The 24,943-nt window shown below is 41.8% G+C and overlaps 1 protein-coding gene across 1 annotated transcript; it reads left to right on the top strand.

Moving 5' to 3' along the window:
- The first annotated feature begins 2,989 nt into the window (after positions 1 to 2,989).
- On the top strand, positions 2,990 to 23,253 carry EEF1E1 (eukaryotic translation elongation factor 1 epsilon 1). The gene is made up of 4 exons (XM_064160865.1): positions 2,990 to 3,161; positions 4,966 to 5,166; positions 15,071 to 15,166; positions 22,597 to 23,253. The coding sequence occupies exons 1-4, from the start codon at positions 3,060 to 3,062 to the stop codon at positions 22,735 to 22,737; spliced, it is 540 nt and encodes a 179-aa protein (XP_064016935.1). The 5' UTR covers positions 2,990 to 3,059; the 3' UTR covers positions 22,738 to 23,253.
- The last annotated feature ends 1,690 nt before the right edge of the window (positions 23,254 to 24,943 follow it).

Below are 24,943 nucleotides of genomic sequence, written 5' to 3'. Positions count from 1 at the left end.
TCATTTGCCTCCTCCCCCAGCCCTTCCCTAGTGAATTATTTTGCACTTTGAAGCAAGTTTCTTCTGCAGCCTTAATCACAAAGCTCCATCTAATGGAATGAGGGGAGAACTGAGCACACAAAAAGAACGGGAGAGAGACACAGCTAAAAAGTTATCAAGAGAAAACTCCTACACAGCCCTAGGTAGCTCTCCTCTACTTAATCTACCCTTCCAAGGACTTTAGAACTGTGAGGTGGGAAGAAACACCAAAAAAAAAAAAAAAAGAGAAAAAAAAAAAAAAGAAAAAAAAAAAAGGAGGGGAGGCAAAATGAATAAAAACCCCAAGCTTTAGATTTCATCTGACTGACAATGTAGCTGGAAGCACTCCAATGTTACCTGGTATAGTAGGTCCTGTTCTGGCAGGGGCGTTGGACTGGATGATCTTCCAAGGTCCTTTCCAGCCTCTAATATTCTCTGATTTTAGTTGTAACTTTTATCTATTTTTTAATCTATTATTTTTATCTATTATTTTTCAATCTATCAATAGTAATATTTTACACTGCTAAGTCTCATCTCCCAGGTACCAAAATATATATAAAGTATGCCTATATAAAAAAAAACAACCTGCAACTGTAGGTTATATATTTACTGATAGATGGTTCATAATCAGAGTGAAAGCTTTCAATAATGAAACAATCAACTAGCTGTTTTAAACGCTGGCAAAATATTTCTATCCATTTCCCCACGGAAAATGAAAGGGTTTGGAACAATTTTCAGTAGGGGGTAGAAAGGGACCTTTTTAATGATCACTTAGTCCAACATCGCTGCAATGATCGTGAGGATCTTCAACTGCATCAGGCTGCTCAGAGCCCCAAACAACCTGACCTGGAATGTTTCCAGGGATGGGGCATCCACCACCTCTCTAGGCAGCCTGTGCCAGTGCTTCATCACCCTTACTGAAAAAAATTCTTCCTTGTGTCCAGTCTAAATCTATCAACTGGAGCACAAGCATTTCAAAATTTTGCTGCAGGAAGGAGCTGAGAATTAACAAACCTTTGCAAGGAGCAATGAGATTTTTTGAGACAGAGCAATTTTAGTTGTTTTTAAATTAAGTCTTATGCAGATGTTAATATAAAAGACAGGGCAAATTCCAGCAAAAGCTTTCAAATCTGCTCAGGATTTCAGAACCTTTCCCCACTCAGGAAGGCTCTATAGCCACTTTCAGACTTTCTCTGCAACAGAAGGTACAAATCTAAATGTCACCTTCTATCAAGATAAAGTGTTTCACTGAAGAACCAGGACATTTGTCAGGTTCATCTTATGTAAGATGACGAACACAGTGATAGCCCTGAGTCCATATTTCAAAATTGTCAGCAGCAGTTCAAGATGAGCTTCTTGTTTGTAGTAAAAATGCTAGTTTGCTATTTAATAGTTGGCTATCAAGCATTGCACTTTGATATTCTGCACAAATAGACCTGCCAATCTAAACCAGTTTTCATTTCAAACAGTTACAGTTGGACTTAGAAATGTGACCGCAGGAGCAGAGCATTTTGAACTGGAAAGGTGATTTGTAATGCTTTTAACAAATCTGAAATAAACCAGGATGCACTTAGATCAGGCTGTTTCACAACCAGCTCAGATTCTGTAGTTTTTATCTCTTAACTTTGCTGCTTTCATTAAACGTGGTTCATCAATGTATTTTTCTTAACACTCATTCTATCCCCCCTCTTCCGTTGATGCTCTCGATTGGCCCATGTAATTGGCTGTGTGACAACCTATCTTCAGAGGACAGCTCAGTCCTGCAGGATCTTCCCTTCCTCACAAGATCTCTAGTAATGTAACTCTCCAGAACTTCAGCTTTCTTGCCAAATTTGGCTATGCCTGGACAGCAACTTGGTTAGAGCTTAGTTTTTTTTCCCAAGTAACAAGTGACAGGATAAGAGGAAACTGCCTCAAGTTGCACTGCAGAGGTTTAGATTGAACATGAGGAAAAAAATCTTCCCCAGAATGGGTGTCCAGCCTTGGAACGAGCTGCTCAGGAAAGTATTGACCTCACAGTGCTGGGTTAATGATTGGACTTGATGGTCTTAAAAGTCTCTTCCAAACAAAATTAGTTTAAGTTCAAAATGTATAGGTAGCATCACCTTCAAACTCTGGTAAATCATGCAATTGTCTGGGCTGGAAGTGACCCCAAGGATCATCTAGTTCCAACCCCCCTGCCATGGGCGAGGACACCTCACACTAGATCAGGTTGCGCAGAGCCCCGTCTAGCCTGCCCTTAAAAAGTTCGAGGAATGGGGCTTCCACCACCTCCCTGGGCAACCTGTCCTAGTGTCTCACCACACTAATTGTATCAGCTGCATAATCTCAGTAGCTTTGGCTCTTGAGAAACCCGAGTGAAGGTGCGGAGTTAACTCCATGTTATGCCCCAGCATGCTGTACTTAAGAAATCCACTGACTTAAGAAGCGGTGTCACGGAACCTGGCAGGCCAGAACGCTGCCAGCAGGGAGCCCTGGGTGGGTCTGGGTATCGGGTGGCCCTACAGGCCACCAGCACCCCAGAAATGAGGGCTGGGTGGTATCACTGCGACACGAGGCCGGCGGGGGGCAGGCACTGGGGTCAGGACAGCCACCAGCCTCTCTGCCTCAGGCACAGCGACAAAGGGTGGCTATCACCATCCCGAAGCAGGAACCGACTCTGCCAGGGAACACTTTGTTCGGGGAAGCGGCAGCGGCCCGGCCGTAAGCCGCGAGGAGAGCGCCACTTCGGCGCTTCGCCCGGGGACCTCGGCCAGGGGCGCGGAGCCCAAAGCCTTTCTTCTCCCGGCGCGCTGCGGGCGGGGCCACACCGCGGGGGCGTGGCTCGCCTCGGTGCCGCGCATGCGCCCAGCGGCAGAGGGCGAGGGAACGGCTGGCCAGGGCTGCGCATGCGCCCAGCGTCTGCGTGGCTGCCCGCTCCTCTGGCCAATGGCAGTCGCAGTTCCCCGGGCGGCGCGGTGGTGCTGTCGTCCAATGGGGCTGGCGTTTGTTGTCAGGCGGCGGCCGTCGGCGCTCTTCCTTTCCCAGGTGGTTTGCCAAAGATGGCAGCTGCGGCGCGGACGGGACCCGAGGAGTTGGCGCAGCTGGAGAGGCTACTGGGCCTGCCGAAAGGGAACAAGTACGGCGTCCAGGGGGAGCGGAAGGTGAAGGGAGCGAGGAGGGGCTGGGAGCGGGTAGTGGCGTGCGCGGGCCTTCTTCACGGACCTCCTGCTGCAGCGGCCTCGTACCTCGCCGCTTCTCTTGTCTGCCAACCCCTGCGATGTCTCCCCGCGGGAATTTCTCCACCCCTCTGCTGGTGCTGTGGTGGCCAGGGCCTCCCTGTGGCGGGTGGGCGAGCCCTTGGGCGGCCTCAGTTGGGTGTCCCGGAGCGAACAGCTTTTCCCCTTGGACGGGGGAGCTTCGCCTCTTCTCCTTCAGTCCTTCCTTCGGTGTGTCCTAAGTGTGGCTCCAGGGCCTTGTTACCTACGCGTAGCGTCTGGAAATCTTTCCCCTCCGCCTTACGGAAGGGCTACCGTGTCGTTGGAGGGGTGTGGGGTCAGAATGGTCTTACACCACACTCCAGCTCTCTGCGTTTTCCTGGTGCCCGGTGTAAATTATCTATGCTCGCGTGGTTAAACTACGTGGAAAAAAATACGGGTTTAATATAAGAAATGTATCTCTACTGAGGAGCTATTGCTCTTAAGTATTTTGTTGTTTTCAAGTAGATGTCTTGGTTTTTTGAACGTTAAGTGCCTTGGTTTAAGACGCTCACGAGGCATGAGCAGTGCAGAGTGTGCCACTGATAGGTGAGGCCTTTGCGGGATTCTGTCGGCGAAGGACAGCAGAAAAGAAGCCTTATGGTGTACATGTTGGGGTTTTTTTTCACTCTGTTTACTATGTCTGAGTCCTGAGTATCAATATATATATTCTTTGGTTGCAAATGCTTCTTTAATTATTTAACAGCCCAGCTGGTGTGTTAAGGCTATTACTGTAGAGCACAAATCTGAAAAATCGAGTAACTAGATCTGTCTGTAGAGGTTTCTTTTGGCTGTGCACTCAGTGGAATAATTGAATTGTAGCCAAAGACTCCTAGTACAACCACAAAACAAATATTATGCTTTTGGCTTGCATCTTATGTTTAATAAAATCAGAATGTAAATGGAGTGCTCTGTGTAGTCACATACTTTAAAGATTGTTATAGTCAATTTCTCTCTTGCCATATGATGTCATAGATTATTGGATCAATTTAGTCTGCTGCAGTCAGGAATGAATTCAAACTGACTCCTGGTCGTTAGATTTCCTTTACTACAGTTTATTATGTGCTAATGTCACTAATGAGTCATAGAATGGTGTTGGTTGGAAGAGAGACCTCCGAAGGTCATCTAGTCCAGACCCCTCTGCAGTACACAGGGGCACCCTCAATCAGATCAGGTTGCCCAGAACCCTGTCGAGCCTCACCTTCTATATCTCCAGGGATGAAGACCTGATCAAAGGATTGTCTTCTCCTGATACCACTGAACTACTAACTCCTGTCGGAGCATTTGGAAATAGAACAGGAAATATAAATAAGCATTTCAGTTGGTCTGGCTGCTGCAGACTGCTCAGAGGAACTGGATGCTTCTGACTTTGCAATCTTACATCAGAGTCCTGAATTTAAGAGTTCTCTAATAGGATTTCTGGCAATGTTAGAACAAGCTAATATTGGCAGAATTTGTTTAATTTGAGCTGAAGTTGTTATTTTTTTCCCCCATGTGTGTGTTAAATGGATTTCTTCTGCAAAAACTGAAAGTAAGCCACTCCAAAGACTGAAAAGAAAATATTTTTATGTTATTACTGTTGGTATGAATACTTGTAAGTTCTGATACACTGCTTTAAAGATCCTTTTGAGGGGCTATAAAAGCACAATAACTATTTCTCTAGAGACTGCATTTTGAATGAGCTGTTTAATATTGTGCATTTGTTTCCTAGGTTCCCGTTCTTCAGACAAACAATGGTCCTGGTCTGACAGGGCTAATGACCATAGCTGCCCACCTAGTTAAACAGGCTAAGAAAGACCAACTCCTTGGAAGCACTGCAGAGGAGAAAGCTGTGGTTCAGCAGTGGTTGGAATACAGAGTGACTCGAGTAGATGGAGGCTCTAGTAAAGAAGATGCGAGAATCATTCTGAAGGTAAGGAGCACTTCATTACCTTGCCACTAAGTTACCTTGAAGATTACAGTGCTTTATAAAGCTAATAAAACTGATCAGACTATGAAGACTTGACCAGTATCATTAAGCTCTGTCCTTGAATCCACTTGCTGCTTTTCACTTTTATGAACAAAAACACCCTAACATCCTCAAACAGGAGGGGAAGCTTGAGCAGCTAGGTGGCAGGGTGTAGATAGCAAAACTTACTCTGATTTCCTTACTCCCTGTGACTGGTGGTGATTACTGTTTTTACAGTCATAGAATTGTTTTGGTTGGAAAAGACCTTTAAGATCACCTAGTCCAACTGTTAACTTAAGACCGCTGTAGCACTAAACCATGTCTAATGCTTCTTGAACACCTCCAGGTTCAATGACTTCACCACTTCCCTGGGCAAACTGACCACTCTTTCAGTAAAGAAGTTTTTCCTAATATCCAGTCTAAACGTACCGTGGCACAAGTTCAGGCCATTTCCTCTCATTCTGTCACCAGATACTAGGGAGAGGAGACTGACCTCCATCTCTCTACAACCTCTTCTCAGGTAGTTGTAGGAAGCAATGAAGTATCCCCTCAGCCTTCTCTTCTTCAGACTAAATAATCCCAATTCCTTCGGGAGCTCCTTCTGAGACTTGTTCTCCAGACTCTTCACCACCTTTGTTGCCCTTCACTGAATGTGATCAAGCACCTCAATGTATTTCTTGTACTGAACACAGTATTCAAGGAGCAGTCTCACCAGTGCTGAATGTAGTGGCACAGTCAGTTCCCTACTCCTGGTGACCATGCTCTTCCTGATACAGGCCAGGATGCCATTGGCCTTGGCCACCCTGAGCACACTGTTGGCTTGTGTTGAGCTAGCTGGTGGTCAGCACTCCTAGGTTACTTTCTGCTGAGTGGCTTTCTGGCCGCTTTGCCTCAAGCCTGTAGCGCTGCATGGCGTTGTTGTGACTTGTTTGGTGTGGTGAATGAGTGAGTAAGAAACCAAAGAGGAACTGAAGCACCATTCAAGAGTTTAACACATTATGTTACCTAGAATAAGGAAAGTCTTGCATCTGAAAATAGTGTAAAGCATTTTTTTTTTAGTAATCATAGAATGGATTGGAGTTGGAAGGGTCCTTTTTATTATCTAGCTCCAACCCTCTTGCCATGGGCAGGGACGCTTTCTCCTAGACCACATTGCTCAAGGCTCATTCAACCTGGCTTTGAATATTTCTAGGCTTGGAGCCTCCACAACTTCTCTGTACAGCCTGTTCCAGTGCCTTACCCTTATGGGCAAGAATTTCTTCCTAGTGTCTAATCTAGTATCTGCTCAGTTTTAGTATTCCACACTGACAGCCTCCTTGATCTTGAGGACTTGGAATAATCATGCCTTCTTGAGGGCTTTCAACGAGTTGAGCCTTGTGAATGAATTATTTCTTTCACTTGAAGCACAGATAATCTGCATTATCTCAATCTTGTATCTATGGAATATCATCTCTTGGTTAAGAGTTTGGTGCGTTGCTTTTCTGTTTGTACCATCTCTGGTCTTATTTTCTCTAGCAAAACTTTTACAGCCATGGATACCATACAAAAGCTGCCAGCCCTTTGGGATTTTCAGAACTTGACTGAAGAGGCATTGACTAAAAAGGGGATAAGTTCAGATTTTTCTGTACTTTGAACAGGTGGTATGAGGAGGTAACCCTCAAAGGTCCCTGTTGTCTAATTAAACCTTTCTGACAAGTATTACATTTCAGGCATTTTTCAAACATGTAAAGCCTTTTGTTCTCTCCTAACAATAAGAAGACCATCTGAGAATAAGAAACTAAGCTTTTACTTGCCTCTCCTGCCCTTCTACCAAATAAAAAACAAAAACGTTTTTCTGCCTTGTTACAACAGATTACATCTGCTTTGTCAGTGCCTATGTATTTGCTGAACTGCATTTGAATATTTAAACCAGACTCATCTGATTGTTTCATGATGAAGGTGGTGGTATCCTTGTTCAGTTTCAGCCTTAGCAACACTGACAGTGTAGAAAAGGCAATATTCTGAAATATACATTGGTATATTGTTTCCCAACAAAACAATTTTGAGAGCAAGCATCACTGGAGAAGGAATCTCTGCCTTTTAAGTTCAAATCACAGAATTGTTTTGGTTGGAAAAGACCTTTAAGATTAACTCCAACCATTGTCTGACCACCAAGGCTGGTGCTAAATCATATCACTCAGCACTGCATCTTTGCATCTTTTAAACGCCTCTAGGGAGAGGAGAGGATTCAAGCACCTTTTGGGGGAAGTGTGTTCCAGTATTTCTTCTCATAACCAACCTAAACCACCCTTGCTGAAACATTGAGGCCATTTCCTCTCATCATTTATGAGGGAGAAGACATCAACAACCACCTCAGTACTACCTGCTTTTAGATGGTTGTAGAGAATGAAGTCTCCTTTGAGCCTCCTTTTCTTGAGGCTAAACAACCCTGCTTCCCTCAGACATTCCTCATAAAACCTGGTCTTCATACCTTTCACCAGCTTTGTTGCTTTTATGCCCTTCTTATGAAAGGCCAAAACTGGCACCCAGTACTAAAGGTGCAGCCTCACCAGTGCTAAGTATATTCTAATGGGTATCAGTACTTTAAAATATTCCTGTGGATTTTTGTTTTCTTAGCAGATGTTGAATAACCAGAGTGTATTTTGACACAGGGCTGTTGTGGCATTGTTCCAGCACTAATAATTTCATAGTACAGCTATTAAGGTCTCTTGTTACTGCAATTAATCAGAGAAAAGAGGCAGCCTACCATTAAACTGTGCCAAAAGGGAGTACAGCTGAAAAAAAAAGAGGGCAAGTCTGAGGCTGTAGTTTTACAGCATGTCTGGAATACACAATGGCAGTCTTAGGACAGTTGCAGCCTAGAGCCACAGTATGTAATAAGTTGTGCCCAAAACACTTCAGTAGATTCTGATACAAACTTTAGGTTTGTCTGTTTAACCCTTAACTGAGGTCTGAAAAACATCACTAAATAACTGCTTTAATGCTTGTTGAACAGGAAAGGCTTGTGTTGGCCTTGGGAAAATAGGTTCAAAGAACCGTTTTGGTTGGATATGATCTCAGAGATTGTTGAATTAATCTGTCAACCTGGCACAACCAGGTCACCACTAAACCATGTCTTTCAGCACCACATCTCTGGTTTTTAAATACCTCCAGAGATGGTGATGCAGCCACCTCACTAAGAAGTCTGTTCCCGTGTTGGAGAGCCTGTTCAGTGAAGAAGTGTCTTTTAACGTCCAATCTAAATCTCCAGTGGTACAACTTGAGGTTATTTCCTCTCATCCTAGTACTGTCTAGTAGTGAGAAGAAACTCACACCTTGCTCCAACCTACTCTTGGGTGGTTACAGTTCTTTCCCTCCCACCTCATGTTCAGAGGCCTATATCCAGAGAAGGGCCACAAGAATGATCAGAGGGCTGGAGCTCCTCTCCTGTGGAGGCAGACCGAGAGAGTTTGGGCTGTTCAGTCTGGAGAGAAGGCTCCAAGGAGATCTTACTGTGGCCTTCTGGTATCTGAAGGGGGGCTCCAAGAAAGCTTGTGTGGGACCTTTTAGAATGTCAGGTAGTGATAGGCCTAGGGGGATTGGAGCAAAACTAGGAGTAGATTCAAATTGGATTTAGGAAGAAGTTCTTCACCGTGAGGGTGGTGAGACATTGGAATAGCTTGCCCAGGAAGATGGTGGAAGCCTCATCCCTGGAGGTCTTTAAGGCCAGACTGGATGGGGCTGGGGCTCTGAGCAACCTCATCTAGTGTGAGGTGTCCAACCCATGGGGGGTTGGAACTGGGTGATCCTTGAGGATCCTTCCAGCTCTGACAATTCTATGATTTTTAGAATACCTTGGAGCTTCTACTTGAATTCACAGAAAAGTTTCCACAGAAAACTAGGAATCTCTCGTCTCTGAGCGATTGTTACAACCAAGAATTCTTGTGTAACACTTCCAGTGTGCCACTGATGTCAACTAGTTATTTCCCAGTTTCCTGTGCTATTAAGCTGTAATCATGAAACTCAACTAGAAATCTGCGTAAGAGAGCTTCAGTTCTTATTTAATGTCCATGTTTGGAAAATTAACTGTATCCACAATTATGTCAGCAGGTTAATCCATGCTGTGTCTGTGCTGTTAATCCACAGTTATTGTAGACTGGGTTTTGACAGGCTTCTGAAAAGGATGCATTCCTTGACATTCTTGTGCAGAAAGCATTTTGACTTTCTGTGATCATTTCTCTCCCTTTTCTGGTAGCAGGAGGGTATTTTTAAGCATTTAGAGACCTAAAAGATTGGATTTCTTGTTTTTGAGCAACATTTTTTGGTTTATTTTTTCTTCCTTTTACAGGAAACTGGGTATGTTGTCTATTACAATTGTCCAAACCAGATTTAGTTCTTCATTTAACAGGCAAACAAAAGTCTTGCATTAGAATTAAAGATACAGCTATGCCCCAACAGTGAAGTTCTGCTTCTCTTGGATTTGGCCTTGGAGTGCTTTTCTTGAGTTCTGCATTGTCAAAGGCTTCAGCGTGACACTTTTGAATGCTCAGCTCTTTGTCTTTGCGTGATATGATATAAAGGCATTTAGGGCATAAATGACCTCTAATACTGCTCACCAAAAGGACATGCTTGTGTGTAAAGGAAATTACAAACACCAGTGATGTGATGGATAGAATATCCAAACCAACATCGGAGTGTGTTTATATCAGTTTGTAAGAAGCAACTGTTACTTATCTGAGCAGCTGTGTCAGTGTGGTGACTGTCAGCGATTCAGTCACCTTAGTGGATGAACTGGATTACAAATAATTAGATTGTGGATGTAAAAGATAGAAAGGATCATGTGGGATAGCCAGAAGTGTGCCATGGGGATGAAATGTCACTTGAGATATGGGCTGTAAATTGAAATGTGTTCCATAGAAGCAAATGGAAATCCATTCATTAGTCCATAAATCATGCAACTTTTCTTCCTCCTGTTGCCTTTGCTCCACTTGTCCTCAAATCTGGAATTTGAATTGCTGCAGTTGTTTGGTGCATATTAGTGCATCAAACAGCAGCTATGCCTTAAATACCTGTATTGAAAGGGGTTTCCTGAGGGGTTGCAACAAATAAGTTCTTGGAAGTTGCTTGCTGCTCTTTCAGTCATTTAAAGCTGGGATTGGATGTACTTTTAAGTGGTGACATTCAGTATGTGACAGACAATGATACAAATGACCAGCTATCAGACTTCAGTTTCTTGGGGGTGATAGAAATTCAGATGCAGTTTTCTGTTTCTATTTGCATTGATCTCTCCAGGACAGGAGTACTGGCTCAGTTTAATACTGTGGCTACTTCAGGCTTTGGCATAGCAACATCAGACATTGAGGAATTTTAAACCAGTTGGCTAGTAGCCATTAGCAAGCATCTAAGGGAAGTGTAACCCATGAGGCAAGATTGAATAAATGCACTGTCGTAGAGGCAGGAAATTAATGTGGCTGAGTCAGGAATTATAAAAATAGAACTATTTTATTTTCCTGAAACCCCACCCCCAAACTATATACAAAACTAATTTAGGTTTATTTACAGACTCTAGTTCAATCAGAAGTTCTTCAAAAGGATGTTATAGACAAATTTAGAGATCTAGGAAGTCAGGAAATGGAAAAGGCTAAGATATAAACACAGCTTTACCCCACTATTAATCAGGCTGAGCAGACAATTAAGGGAACAGTGGGTTTTCCTCATAGAGGTGAGATACTGCCAAATACCTGATCCCTTGCTGGATTCCTCTGCAAAAGCAGCCTTCTGATGATGCAAGCAATATCCAATAGTGTATGTCCATGTGGCAGAAGCTCAAGGCAAGTGACAAACCCGTCAAATTCAGAAGTGTCTCAAGCACTTCTCTTCCACAGATAGGACGATCATGCAATGATGCTGCCTCAGCAGTGGCAAGAGAGAGACAAACTATTAGCATCTTTCCAGCTCAGAATAGCAGCCAGGAAATTGGCTGCTGATATATTCCAAGAGTAGCCAGGTCCAGGTGCCACTGGCAGCTCTCTGAAATAGACCCCAGGGCTTGCCAAGCCTGCAGGTTTGCACAGGATGGTGCAAAAAATGGGGAGAACCATCCAAAAGGAGGGGTGGTGTAAAACTGAGAGCTGCGCAAAAACGTAACAGCCGTCTAAAAGCAGGGATGGTCCACAACAGTAATTCTGTTGTGGTAGGAGCCTGTCCTGTCAGGCACTCTGTCAAAGTGGAAGCTCTTTCAAGGTAGGAATCCTTTGCTTTCTCCCTTGTTCTATTTATGCTTTTCTAGGCAACGTGTCCAGTTACCATTTTATAGTGGGCATGAAAACCCAGCCAAGCACTGCCCGATTCCAGCGTGGGCTTCTGCATGGGTCAGCACATGTGCAAAAAGGCATCTTTTGCCGTTCCCCCTTCAAGCCTGCGGGGGGGGGAAGCATTTTTCGTGCCTTCTCCCCATTCAAACCCGTGGCAGGGAAGGGGTTTGGAGGGACTTGGAGGACTTTGGAGTACTCCGGAACGTGCATCTAGTGCACATTAAAAAAACAACCTGTACTGTAGTGTTTAAGCTGAATTAGCTTGACTTAGAGAAAGAAGTAAGAGTATCTGTCTATTTTGCTTGAGGAAAGTACATGCTGAAGGCCACAACTAAAATAGTGCTAATGTATCCAATACTAAACCAGCTTTCTTAAATTCCACTTGCTTAGTTAACTGACTTCCTAAAATGTCATAAACCACAATAAATAGTAGTTCAGACTGCAAGGGTTTACCTTGCCCTTAAAGTTTTAGGATTTCTTGATTGATATATTGAGTATACCTACATAGTATATTCAAAGAACACATTTATTCTTTGAGTGATGTTAACCTGCTCTGAACAACTGGACAAACAATATGAATCCATAGAAACAAGCCCACCTCTTGGAGCGATATAAAACTAAGAATTACCATCCCATAACTTACTTCATGTAGGAATCCCTAATTTTGAATATGAAAATAACTTCTGTTGATTGTGCCCTCAGAGATAATGAATTTTTTTTGTTTCATAAAATAGTGATTCCATAGTCCAGACTAAGAAAGGAGGTGGGAATGGGATGTAATTTCAGTGGTGTTACTTCTCACTAAACACAAATTCAGCATTCATTATAATCAAAGTGCAACATTCTGGTTAGAATAGATGAGTTGTTGATTTCATTTCTAGTAAACAGATCTCTGAAGTTTTGTCTTTCTACAGGATTTTTCTTCTTTCCACTTCCCATTGTGGTGTGTGTATAAAATGCCACAAAGCTGTAGTTCTGTGTTTAACAGTAATTTGAGAGCTAACATGACCAAAGCAATAATCCAGTCTAAAGAAAAGCCACATGGCCAGGGGCAGGTGACCTTCCAGAATTTTAAATATGCAGAGGTTAATATTTTTCCCTGATTTGTTCTAATAAAATAAATCAAAGCAGACTTACAGATGTTTAAATACTACACAAGTAGAAGAGTCCTGTCATGAAAAGGTTATCCAAGTAGTAGTAATGTGGCATAATAAAGACAAACTTGTCAAATTCGTATACAAGTTCAGATATCTCCAGATCTTAGCATTGTACCTTTATAGTTTGAACTGTGTTTTTTTATGTACAGACTCACAGAACCTTAGAGGTTGGAAGGGACCTCCAGACATAGTCTGACCCTTCCTGCTAAAGCAAGATCCCCTAGGGTAGTCCACACAGGAACACATCCAGGCAGGGTTTGAAAGTCTCCAGAGAAGGAGACTCCACACCCTTAGTGTAAAGAAGTTTCTCCCCATGTTGAGGTGAAACCTTCTGTGTTCCAGTTTGTAGCTGTTCTTCCTAGGCTTATTGCTGCACGCCACCAAGAAGAGATTGGCCGCATCCACTTGCCACTCACCCCTCAGATATTTTGTACACGTGGATAAGGTCTCCTCCAGACTAAACAGCCCCAGGGCTGTCAGTCGCTCTTCAAAGGGGAGATGCTCAAGTTCCCTAATCATCCTCATGGCTCTCCACTGGATTCTTTCCAGCAGGTCCCTGTCTGTCTTGAACTGGGGAGCCCAAAGCTCGACACAGTATTCAGGTGTGGTCTGGGGAAGAACCTGCTTGTCACACTTTCCTTGACGCACCCCAGGATGCCATTGGCTCTCTTGGCCACAGGGACACGTTGCTGTAGGATGAACTTTGGAAGTTCTCTCCAACCCAAACCATTCTCTGACTGATGAAATTGCACCACAAAAACTGCAATATGCTTAAGGCTAAATATAGATGTTGTTCACTAGTTATTAACTCCCTTCTTGCCCTAGACTTTTCCTTTCAAAGAAAAGGTTTTCTTACAATGGAACATTCTGTAATTGAGACTGACACATTATTTCAGGGACATCTTAGAAAGTGTTAGGTATGTTTAAGCTGCTTATCTCTCTAACACAGGGGGGTTTAAGATCTCTGAGGAAAAAGGAGTGCATTTACTGTAGGGTTTTTCGACCAGCATAGGAATGCTACCAGGGAGTTTCTAAACTTAGAAGCTTCCCTAAATTATAAATTTAGGGCAACTTTTCCTGCATTTCTGGGGAAGTATGTTATAAAACTAAAACTTGCTTATTCTGGTATTGGAATTAGGGTGAATAATTTTGTTTGCTGTTGTATTTTTTTTCATTAGAGGGAAGTACAGGTAGAAAGGTGTATAAACTGGATGAAATGGGTAAGATCTGGAGAAAAGGAAGGACAGGTCCAGAGGTAAAGCTGATGTATGATGCCTCTGTTCTCAGAAGTTAGACACTTGTACAACAAAGAGCCTTTCAGCCCCTGGGTTTCCAGCAGAGAGTGACTGCATACAAAATGCCCTGAAAAAGGGTCTTTCATTAATACAGATTAGAAATACTTAATCAGTGAACCTAAATGGAAGCCGCCTACATCCCCCCTTACAGCCTCTGATCTGGAATTGTTGAGAGGGAGGAGATGTAAAAATGCTGATGCAGTGCTCTCTTCATACAGACTTAGATATGGTTACTGAATCATCAACATTGGTCATTAAGAATTGCTGGCAGTGATTACAACTTTAATGAAAGCCTGTGTAGTGTTCCCAGATGAGAAGGGAGTTCCCCAGGCTAAGGGGGGAGAGACCTTCTCTCTCTCTGCAGCTTCTTGAAAGAAGGTTGGAGGCAGGTGGGCCTTGGGCTATTCTCCCAAGAGCAAGTGATGGGACAAGAGGAAATGGCTTCAAGTTGTGCCAGGAGAGGTTTAGGTTGAATGCCATGGAAAAATTTCTTCCCCAAAAGGATTTGTCAAGTCCTGGAACAGGATGCTCAGGAAAGTGGTGGAGTTTCCATCCCTGAGGAGAGGAGGGGATTAAAAAGCCATTTAGATGTGGTGCTGAGGGATATGTTTTACCAGCAGACTTGGTAGTGTTGGGTTAATGTATCTTAAAGATCTTTTCCAACTGAAACAATTCTGTCATCCTGTTTATGCAAATAAAAAACCGCTCACAATTCTTGCCTCTGAGTTCCAGCAACCTGAAACCAAGAAAAGACAAACTTTGAAGTATTTCTATGGAGTCAGCTTAATCTGTAAAATAAATCACACTTTTATGTAAAAATTTGAGTGGCTGCAAGTGGGGGACTGATGAAAAGTGATATGCTGGCTTCAAACTGGGTAGCACTTTTAGAGACCAACACTTAAATGTTACAGAATTCTCACTGTTGAAGAATGATGATATTTTTGTTAATCATTTTGATAGCTTCTAGATATTTTCTCTTCTATCTTCTGAGATAAATTAAAGCTGGTGTTTGTTTTATACACACAGTGTCCTGACATGTTTTCTATTACTTTTAAAAGCTGCCTTAATATTTTGTCTTACAAAGTCAATATTACAGCAGTATAATTACTTCTTCCTCCTTTAGGATCTTAATGCACATCTCGAAGATAAAGTCTACCTTGCAGGAAACATTTTTACCTTAGCAGACATTTTGATGTACTATGGATTGCACCATGTCATGGTAAGTGTTATTTGCATTATTTTTGTATGTACACCAACAGATGACTCTTAAAAGTGTGTCATAACTGAAAGTACTAAGTTTGTTAGTATTGGAGAAATGCTGCTGGTGCTCTGAAGGATGAATGCATAGAGAATTGTGAGCTGGAGCAAAATGCCATTTGTGTTTCAAGACTTGATAACAGAATATGAACATAAAACAGGGAGCTGATGCTTAGGGAAGAATCAAGAAAAAGGAAAGTTTGTACTGAGGGCAGATGGTGTTGAGGTTTTGTGCTCAGCTTAGGGTTTACTATGAAGTGTTTATAAATCATTGCACCTTGATTCTCAACTTGAAGTGGTATATTAGAACCATGAGGATGGTTGGAGGAGTTGAGCATCTTTCCTATGGAGAGAGACTGAGAGTGCTGGGACTGTTTAGTCTGGAGAAGAGAAGACTGAGAGGAGATCCGACCAATGTGTACAAATATCTGAGGGGTGGGTGTTGAGTGGATGGGGCCAATCTCTTTTCAGTGGTGCACAGCAATAAGCCAAGGAGACTTTCAAAACCTGCCTGGATGCATTCCTGTGCAGACTACCCATGGGGATCCTGCTTTGGCAGGGGGGTTGCACTCGATGATCTCTGGAGGTCCCTTCCATCCTCTAATGTTCTGTGATTCTGTGGTTTGAAAGATGAAGCAGAGAAAGTTAGTTGCATCTTGGACTGTGGAATATGATTGTAAATGAGCCCAGAGTGGGCACTGCTGAGCAGACCAAAGAACTTACACAAAAAGGCGTGCTAAATTTTTGGGAGGGGGTAACATCAGTTTTACATTAGACTACTCGGAGGGAGAAGAGTTAGCAAAGATCCCTCTGAGAAATGCACATGTGTCTGGGAATCAGCAAATTCAATCAGCTGGGTTAACAGTTACTGTATACAGCTAAAAGCAGGGCTCTGGGAGAAGAGCACAAGAATGCAGCAGTTCAAGGGGAGACACAGGGAAAGATCAAGTAACCAAATACTACCAAAAGCATGAGAGAACTCTTGTATATGTTTCTTGACTGTCCAGGAAGCTTAATTTCAGAAGTTTGGTGAAAACATGTTAAAGTCACTCACTTAGAATTATTTTAGTTAAATTATGATTGCCTTGTGAAATATCTTTAATAGGACAGATGTACTGTCTGGCACGTCAGGGTGGGTTACCTTTCACATATGAGATATAGACACAGCAAAAATTTAAGTCATTTCTGAAAATATGACTGTGTGAGTACAAAGGAGACAATTTTGGTGGTGTTTTTTTTTTTCTAAGGCTAGGCAGGGGAAAATAAAACCTATTTTAAATTTAGAGTTTGCTCTAGAGTAGACCACCTAATCAAGAAGAAAAGACACAAGTTATTGCTTTGGGAAATAGAACAGATGGTAAAAACAAATGACTTGGTGCTCCTGGGTGCCTGCAACCATCCAGATACTACTTGGGAAAAGTTTATAGTACAGCATCTGTTTCTGAAATACTTGATTTCATGATTTAATGTTCTCAATTGGAAGAGTATAAAGGGCAAATAATGGGGTGACTATAATAATAAAGAGGAAAATCTAGGAGCATCTGTATTGGAATTGCATGTGTTTTGAAGGTTTCCAAGTTGAGTATAATACTAGTAATTAACTACAGAGGTAAGATCCGGAACTGTGGAATCTTGGGTTTGGAGTTTTTTTAGGGGGGTTGGCTTGGTTTTGGGTTTTCTTTGTGTTTTGTTATTAAATTCTCTTCATTTTTCATGTAATGGGAAGAGAGCACATCCAGAGCTGCTTCTCTGCTCTGAGCATGGAGGGAGGAGAGGGAGAGCTGCTATATGTCCATGAGATGTGGTCCAGGGAAGCACTTTGTCCTGTCCACCACTACTTAGCTTGTGCAAAATACCTGTAAATGTTTTCTATAATTTTTCAGGAGAGGAGGTAGAAATGGAGACCTGGGGGCAGGTAGGCGTCTCCATCTTACTGTCCATCAAGCTGTCCTGAAAATAGATCTGAAAGTGTTGCTGATAGTGACCTTTAGGATCGATATCTCTCCTGTTGACAGACATGGACAGTAGTAATGGAATGCTGTAAACGTTAGCAACATGCCATGATAGTCCTGAATGAGCCAAGCATTATCAAAACTTGAACACCTTTTGATATGCGTTTCACTGGAAGGGATTTTTAGGCCCACCTAGTCCTACTGCTCACTTTTTCACTTGTGGTTTCATCTTCTTTTCTTAGTGTTTCTGAGTGTAGATCATACATCTTCGTGTTCTGCTCCTCCTCCCCTCCTTCATTTTGCTATTCCTGCTTTTCAGGGGCCTTCTGGATCCTAATGCCTCACTCTTCAGGCTTATCCATTTGAACTTAGTAATCAGTTTGTCTGCTGAACAGCAGTAACTCTTAATTTTTGCTGTTACTTGCCTGTCATTACCCTTCCAGTTATCTTAATAAGCACAGTAGTATTATGTGTTTAAAAATCCATCTTGTGGGAAAGGAATTGATATTTAACAAGGGTGAGTCAGATTCATGGGTAGTGTTTCAGTCTTCCTGCAGACTGAGTCCATTCATTAGAAATATACACTTGGAATAAGTCAGGAGCCAAATTATACTTTGTTCTACATCATTTTGGTCACAGCCACCCAAAAAGTGTAATTTTTGATGCAAATTGAGTTTTTTTAAACAATGTGGTGGACATTGTCATACACAATTTTATGTCACTTTGTGTCTCATATAAATATTGTTTGGTTTAGACACTTTGATTACTTAAACACATATGTGAATGAATATGAGAAGCAATAAAGTTCTGGGAGGTTAAAATATAGGTTGCAATGATAACATACATTTGGATGCCTTGCTTGAAGAGAGCTGAGACAATCAATGAGCATCAGATTCTCCCTGAAGTAATAAACTTGTTTTCATACATTTTTTTTCCATTTAAAATTTCCCTTTGTTTCTATTCTGAAGTATTTTCAAGCAGCAAAAGTCCAGTTCTGCTTAAGAGAATCAGTTCTAAAATTGGTCTCATTTTATACTTCAGATGTATTGCCAGAACCAAAGAAGTTGTCTCAAGTATGTCTGACTGAAAATTTCTTTAATAAGGTCTAGAAAATAACTTCAAATTTATTTCTGAGAAGTCTCAGTCAAAATTTTGGGGCAAAAGAAAGTAGAAAACAGTAAATTCTCCCCAGGTCAGAACTATACAGCACTGTAATGAGACAGCCACAGTAGTTTCTGTTCCAGTATTTTTTTTTGCTTGATGAACTTAGTATCAATGAATGCAAATCAAAAATGGCAATCTCTTCAGTAATGGAATTAACAGGCTTTCCATCTGAAGGATGGTGCTAGAAATGGCACTGAAATTGAATTACAAAAACCAGACCTACTCTAAAGAAAAGATTAAGCTTTCTACATATCACTTAAGAGGAAGAGAAGAGTTATAGCTATGTGGAAGTAGCTATATTTCATAAACTAGGGTTTGCTTTTTCTTTTCCTCGCATCTAAAGGGCTGCATTTTAAAAGAGAGATACCTTCTTGGTGCTGCAGAACTTCATTTGTAGGCAGGTATTTTTAGATTTCCCATGCACACACTGGCTGTGGGAATGATAATTTATTCCTTCATCTCTCATGCTACTGAAAGCAAATATAATTAAAGCTTAAGTATTTATAGTCCTTCAGGAAACTCTTCTGGTTGCGTTCTTTGCTGACCACCTTGCTTACCCTTTGTGAGCTGGGTGGGGACAGAATAAAACTTCTTTTTTCTTTTTTCTCTTCCATGACACAAAAAAAGCCTGTCAAATTGAGTTTCTGCTTCTTTGCTATTAAAATAATTGCTTTAATAGCAAATAATTATTTTAACAGCAGAACAGCAGCCTTTCTTAACTTGGGGGAATTATCTAATTTAATGAGGATGAACAGAAAATACCCATCTAACAAAATGTTGTAAAAAAAAATGCCATGGAAGTGATCTCTAAACAATTAACCTAAGAGTTATGTTCCAAGTAGAAAGTAGAGCATGCCACAAAGTGCTTTTTAATATATTTCACTGATTGAGTAGATTATGTAAATAAGGAAAAATATCTTGCTTGTTGTGCCTAGAGTACAGAAAGCGGGGGAGGGAGGGGTGCTATTAGAGTAGCTGTGTGGTTTGCCCTTCAGATGTTTTTTTCACTGCACTAACAGAATGGAGGAGGATTGATTTTTCCAGACCTGTTTCTAATTTACTTCAGAGAACTGTGAAGATTGAGAACTATCACTATGAAATCATGGAGAGGAAGTAGTGGATCTACACTGAAATCTAGAATTTAGATGAGATTTTAGTTTAGCACTGGAAGAAACTGGATTTAGATTAGACCATAATAAAAAATTCTTCCCCATGAGGGTGAGGCAGCACTGGAACAGGTTGCCCAAGGAAGTTGTGGAGGCTCCAAGCCTTGAAGTGTTCAAAGTTGAATTGGCCTTGAGCAACCCGGTTTAAGAGGTATCCCCGCCTTGGGGTTGGAACTGGATGATCTTTAAGGATCACTCTACCCTAAATCCTTCTGTGATTTTCATAAACCATGTGTTTACTCATTTAAAACTTTGAGACTATAATGCTCACAGAACTTGGTGGTACCATTTTTAGCATCTGTTTATATTTCAGATATTTTTAAATGGCCTTAGAGTACCTATGTTCCTCTTCTCGTGCTCTGCGTCACCTTTGGTTCTGAAGCTTCCTACCAGGCACCATCTTTTAACTACAAATCACTGTAACAAAAGGCAGGTGATCAAAAGCATCTTCCCTGCAATGGTACTGCAAGGGGTTTTTCTTTGTCCTGAATATACTGTCCTTACAGAAGCTCAGGCAGTGTGTGAAGCACTGTGTTACATTTTCATAGTTTGCACTTCTATGTGTAATACATTTCCCAAATTATGGAGCTTTTCTCCTTAACCACTGTTACTCCATGCTGATGAGCTCTCTTCTGTTTCTAGCTCATCAAAAATATGTGATTGTATTTTAATAGATTTGTCTGTGCACTTCTATCAGAATATATTGCTTAGGAACACTGTTAACACTTCCATGCCAGCAGCAAGAAAAAAAAAAAGCTGATTTTTCTCTTACTGCCTGAACTGGGGTTCCTCACAGTTCAAAACCACAGGTGCTGTTGTGGAAATGTACAGTGTTGTGCTTATATTCTGGTGGGTGAGTCCCAGAGAAAGAGCTGCTTGGGTTTAGGAGCAGTTGCAAGATCCCTGTTCTTCAATTGTTGCCACAGTTCCTTTTAGCCTTCTGTTAACAGGGCTGTAGTGCTCTGAGGAGTTGGTTCAGAATTCCTTCCTGCAGATCCTTGAAATTCTTCCTCAGTATTTTTCCAGCATATAGCCTTATTTTCTTTTTGACTTCTGTGTGGATGGATTTCCTGCTAACAGAGGACATGAAGTGATAAACGTGAGCAACCCGTGCTGCGGAGTGTCCTTGAGTCCATCCCGGAGACAGGAACCAAGGCAGTGAAGCAAACCCCAACATGCAGCTGCAGGAGGCTGACCCTACAAGTTGTTTGTATAAGCTTAACCTATCTGTACCTTCCACATGTACCAATCTTAACTAAGCTAGCTACGCACGCCTCTTCCAAGTTAGCATGTAAGTGGCTGTATCACTGCAATAAAGTAGAGAACAATGATACAACCATATTGGTGCTCAAATTGTTTCTCTGGGGTGCAACGCCGGCACTTCTGCATGTTTAAAGCTTTCCATTTCTAAGCCCAGTGCTGGTTTGCAAAGAGAAGCAGCAAGTGTTACATGCAGCTCTGGAAATCTAAAGAACTCCTTTATCTTAGGTACAGCTGAGTAAATTTTTACATATAGCTCTTCCTGTGATTGAGAGCTTGTTGGAGCACCTTTGTTTCCAGCTGTCTTGTACCCAAGATCAAACATGCAATGAACCTGCATGACCCATCTAATCTAGTGTCTGCAGAACAAGACATAATGAATCTGCCATCTGCTTAGCTTTTGGAGGGGGATTAACCTTCATGAGCTTTAGAGCTCTAAACATGAAAAATTAGATGCATCTGGTGATGTCTGTTAGAACTCTCCTTTTCAGTCACAAACTAGTGAAGGTTGAAAATGACCTCTGGACATCATCTAGTCCTTTGTCATTGACTTGCAGGTGTTGTCAAGATGACTAATTTCAGCTTGGTGGCTGCCTTAGCTAACTGAAAGGAAAGTGAGGGGAATCCCATGCCCATCAGTTCACCTATTGATGAGAGAAGGTTAGGGTTGATGCGAAGATCCCATTCAGTTCCTGATGCTCTAGCCTCATTACAGAGGGAAGAGGAGACCTACAATTCTAATGCAGGATGGGAATGGTCCTTCTACAGATGGCTCAAAAGACTTTGAAGTAATAAAAGACTGTGTAGTGAAACTTGAAGATGTTGCTGTCTTGAGGTTAGGCTTTGAAAGGTGTAGTTGAGGTCTGTAATTCTAAATGAGTTTGTCTGAGTCAGTTCTCTGATCAAAAGTAAAGGTAGGCTTGAAGCTCTTCACCTTAGTCACAGTTTTTATGGTTAGGAGCTTGTCCTAGTTTGGAGCCACAAGCCACCCAGGGCAGAAGGACAGAAAGGTATTTTACCCTAAAAGGAGTGAAATAAGGACACCTGCACAGAATTGGAGGTTAAACATGCATGCTATTTACAAATACATACAGAAATACAAAAGGTATTCAGGGAAAAGGAATAGATCAATTAGGCCCAGTTCTCTGCCTGGGCCTACCAGGCCGAAACCTCCTACACAGACACTCAGCCTGAGCAGGCCCAACTGCTCCCCCACAAAGATTGGCCTGCTGAGCCTCAGTGCCCCCCTCTGCTGCTGACTTGAGAACTCTGGTGAGCAACAGGGCCTCAAACTGTAGGGCAGTCAGGGATAGTACTTGAAATGTGTGTTAGAGGTATGGACAGGTTTCTAGTTTGTTTTACTGTAGTAGCTTGAATCATAGCATTGGTGTCTTAAGTGTTAAGCTGCCTTCTTTCTTAGTAGCTCTTGTATGGCTGTAGCTCAGAATGGAAACTCTTTCATCCAGTCTGAAATCACCTGACAATAACTTGTACCTGTACTTCTAATACACATTGATACTCAGTTAGTCAACACCTGCCAGACATGTTGTGGAACTCTTCCTTGCACTCCCCAATACTGCTAGCTTCTCAAATCCAAGCAAGCTAATGCCTTCCTCTATCCTTCCCCCCATTCCAATGTATATTCCACCCTCCAGGTCTGTTTGTTGGAGTGAACTAAACATAAATACTTCAGGCTGTGAATTTTCATGTGTAACCTTAAGGTAGAGAACTGATGGATTGTAACAACTTTTGCTGTGCAACTACCCAGGTTTATTCTACCTTACCACATGTTACAACACTAGTGATGCGGTGCTTTGAATTACTGGTGCCTTTATTTCTTCCCAATGCAGGTGGAGCTGACAGTGCAAGAAAAGGAGAAATACCTTAATGTCTCTCGATGGTTCAACCACATTCAACATTATCCAGGTGTCCGACAACATCTGTCTAATGTTGTCTTCATCAAGAATAGATTATACACTAATGCTCATTAAGGAAAAGTGTAATGTTGTGTTGAAAGGCTGTTTGGGAATTTAGAAGTTAATCCCGTCCAAACCCACTGATTTGCAAATACTGGTTTGTAACCTTATGTATGTGAACCAAAACTGGTAATGCCTCAAATAATACAGGTGCATTCGGTTGCTGGTGTGCATCCCCAGAATCTGACTCGGTTAAAGGATTGTATCATGTATCTGATTAAATGCAGCAATGGTAGAAAGATGGAAATTGAGTTTTAATTCACTCCTTTTAACAATGGGAAGCTCACAAATGTAATTCCATGGGCTTCATAGGAAAGAAGAACTTTTCCTTCAATTATTCACTCCTCTTGCTATTTATTGCATTTTTCCATATGTCCTCCTTCCTTTCCATTTTATTTTTCCATGGATGTTTACACTAGTTTTGTAAGAGTTCAGAGCTATATTGTGTGCCAAGGATGTGACAAAGGGAACATGCAAATGTTACAAAGTATTTATGTGACCGAATAAATTATTTTAAACCTGGAGTCTTAATATTTGGCTGTGAAATGTTTTCATTTCTCTTGAGTAAAGAAAGTTGAGATGTTCTTTAAAATCTTTGTTCATTTTCTGCCTCGTTTTGTGGCATGTGGACTTTTCAATTCTGGAAGTGTTTTCCTTCAGCCTGGGTAGTAAAACTATCGTCTCCTTCAAGGTTTTGCATGTGTCTTACTCTGTGCAACTTCCACACAACTGTAAATGCAACTTTCAAAATCCTATTAAATAAAGGGAGTGGAGGGGGAACAGCAACAGCAGAAAACTATCCATACAAAAAAAAAATCCTCACCCTAAGATCAGAGGACTCTGAAGTTTGCTGTCAGCATCTCAAAGTCTGTTTTAAATCCCCAGACCCTGTTGAATTGGACATTTGCATATCAGATCATTGCACGTGTTCTTAACATATTTGAAAGTGCCACCATAAAGCCTTAAGGATATATTTAAACTGGGTAATTGCCTTCTGCACAAGTCACAGAATCCCCACATGGTGAGGGTTGAAAGAAAACCTCTGGAAATCATCTAGTGCAATGACTGCTAAAGCAGGGTCACCCGGAGCAGGTGGTCCAAGGATCACAATGTCCAGACATGTTTGGACTCTCCAAAGGAGACCCCCACAACCTCTCTGGTAATCCTCAAAGTTAAGAAGTTCTTCCTCATGTTCAGATGGAGCTTCCCTTGACCCATTTGTTCTGTCATTGGGCACCCCTAACACATTTCTTGGATGCACGTTTTTCTGTCTTAACTTGGGTCCTTCATTAGGGTCCTCCCACCCAGTGAGGTAGATATCTTGGATAGCTCTTTGAGTGTTTTGAACTTTAAATGGCCTTAAGAAAGAAAAAAAAGGTAATTAATGTCATGAGATAATTAAAATATAAAAGGAGAGGAGAAAATTCATGAGTAAGGTTAATTTTCGCAGTTAACAGGATATATGAGTGGAGTTTGTGGTTTGATTTGGTTTGGTGGTTTGTCAGGTTTGGGGTTTTTTTAGGGTTTGCAGGCACACAATGTTGTGTTTAGGAATATCTTAACAGTGTTAAGATGTTTGGTTTGAAATTCTTATTGTTTCTCAGGAAGATCAATTCTCAGCTTTTACCATTTTTCCTACTAGTTACTTTTGAACCCTGCTATTTCAAAATAGGCCTGTGTGCTTATTATGAAGATCTGACTGAAATAGAATGTGAAAGATCTGTGGAGTAGGATTTAGTGCAGAACCGTATTAGAAACTATATATTCCAAAGTTCTTGCACTTTAGTGGGGGCTTCAGGGTTTTACTGTCAGTATTTGCACTCTGAATTCCCAGTTTATTCCCATATTTATTGCCTGATAGTATGCACTCAAGTGAGTTGGATTATTTATTTTTTTGGGGCCCCACTTAAGGCTGGGAGCAATTGGTGATAAGACTTAGAAAAACACCAACGGTCCTAAATTCTGCCTTGAAAAATACCTGCACTTCTCAATTCTGCTACTCTGAACCATTTTCTCTTTCTGAAGGGGAGTGTGAGTGGGAATCATCATCCTGTTGGCTAGAGTTTGGGGAATTTTCTTCTTCCTCTTCTAGACCATTTGTTTTTACATCCACTATTGCAAAGGAGAGTGATGTAAGTTGTGAACATGTTTCTTCCATGAAAACAGCAGCTTCTGTCACAGCTGCAAGCACTGAGATGGAACCAGAGCTCAAGGAAGCAAT

This window comes from Pogoniulus pusillus, chromosome 21 (genome assembly GCF_015220805.1).
Source record: "Pogoniulus pusillus isolate bPogPus1 chromosome 21, bPogPus1.pri, whole genome shotgun sequence".
Lineage (NCBI taxonomy): Eukaryota > Metazoa > Chordata > Aves > Piciformes > Lybiidae > Pogoniulus > Pogoniulus pusillus.
Note: the sequence above shows the minus strand (reverse complement) of the source record. Positions and strands in the feature narration are given on the sequence as shown.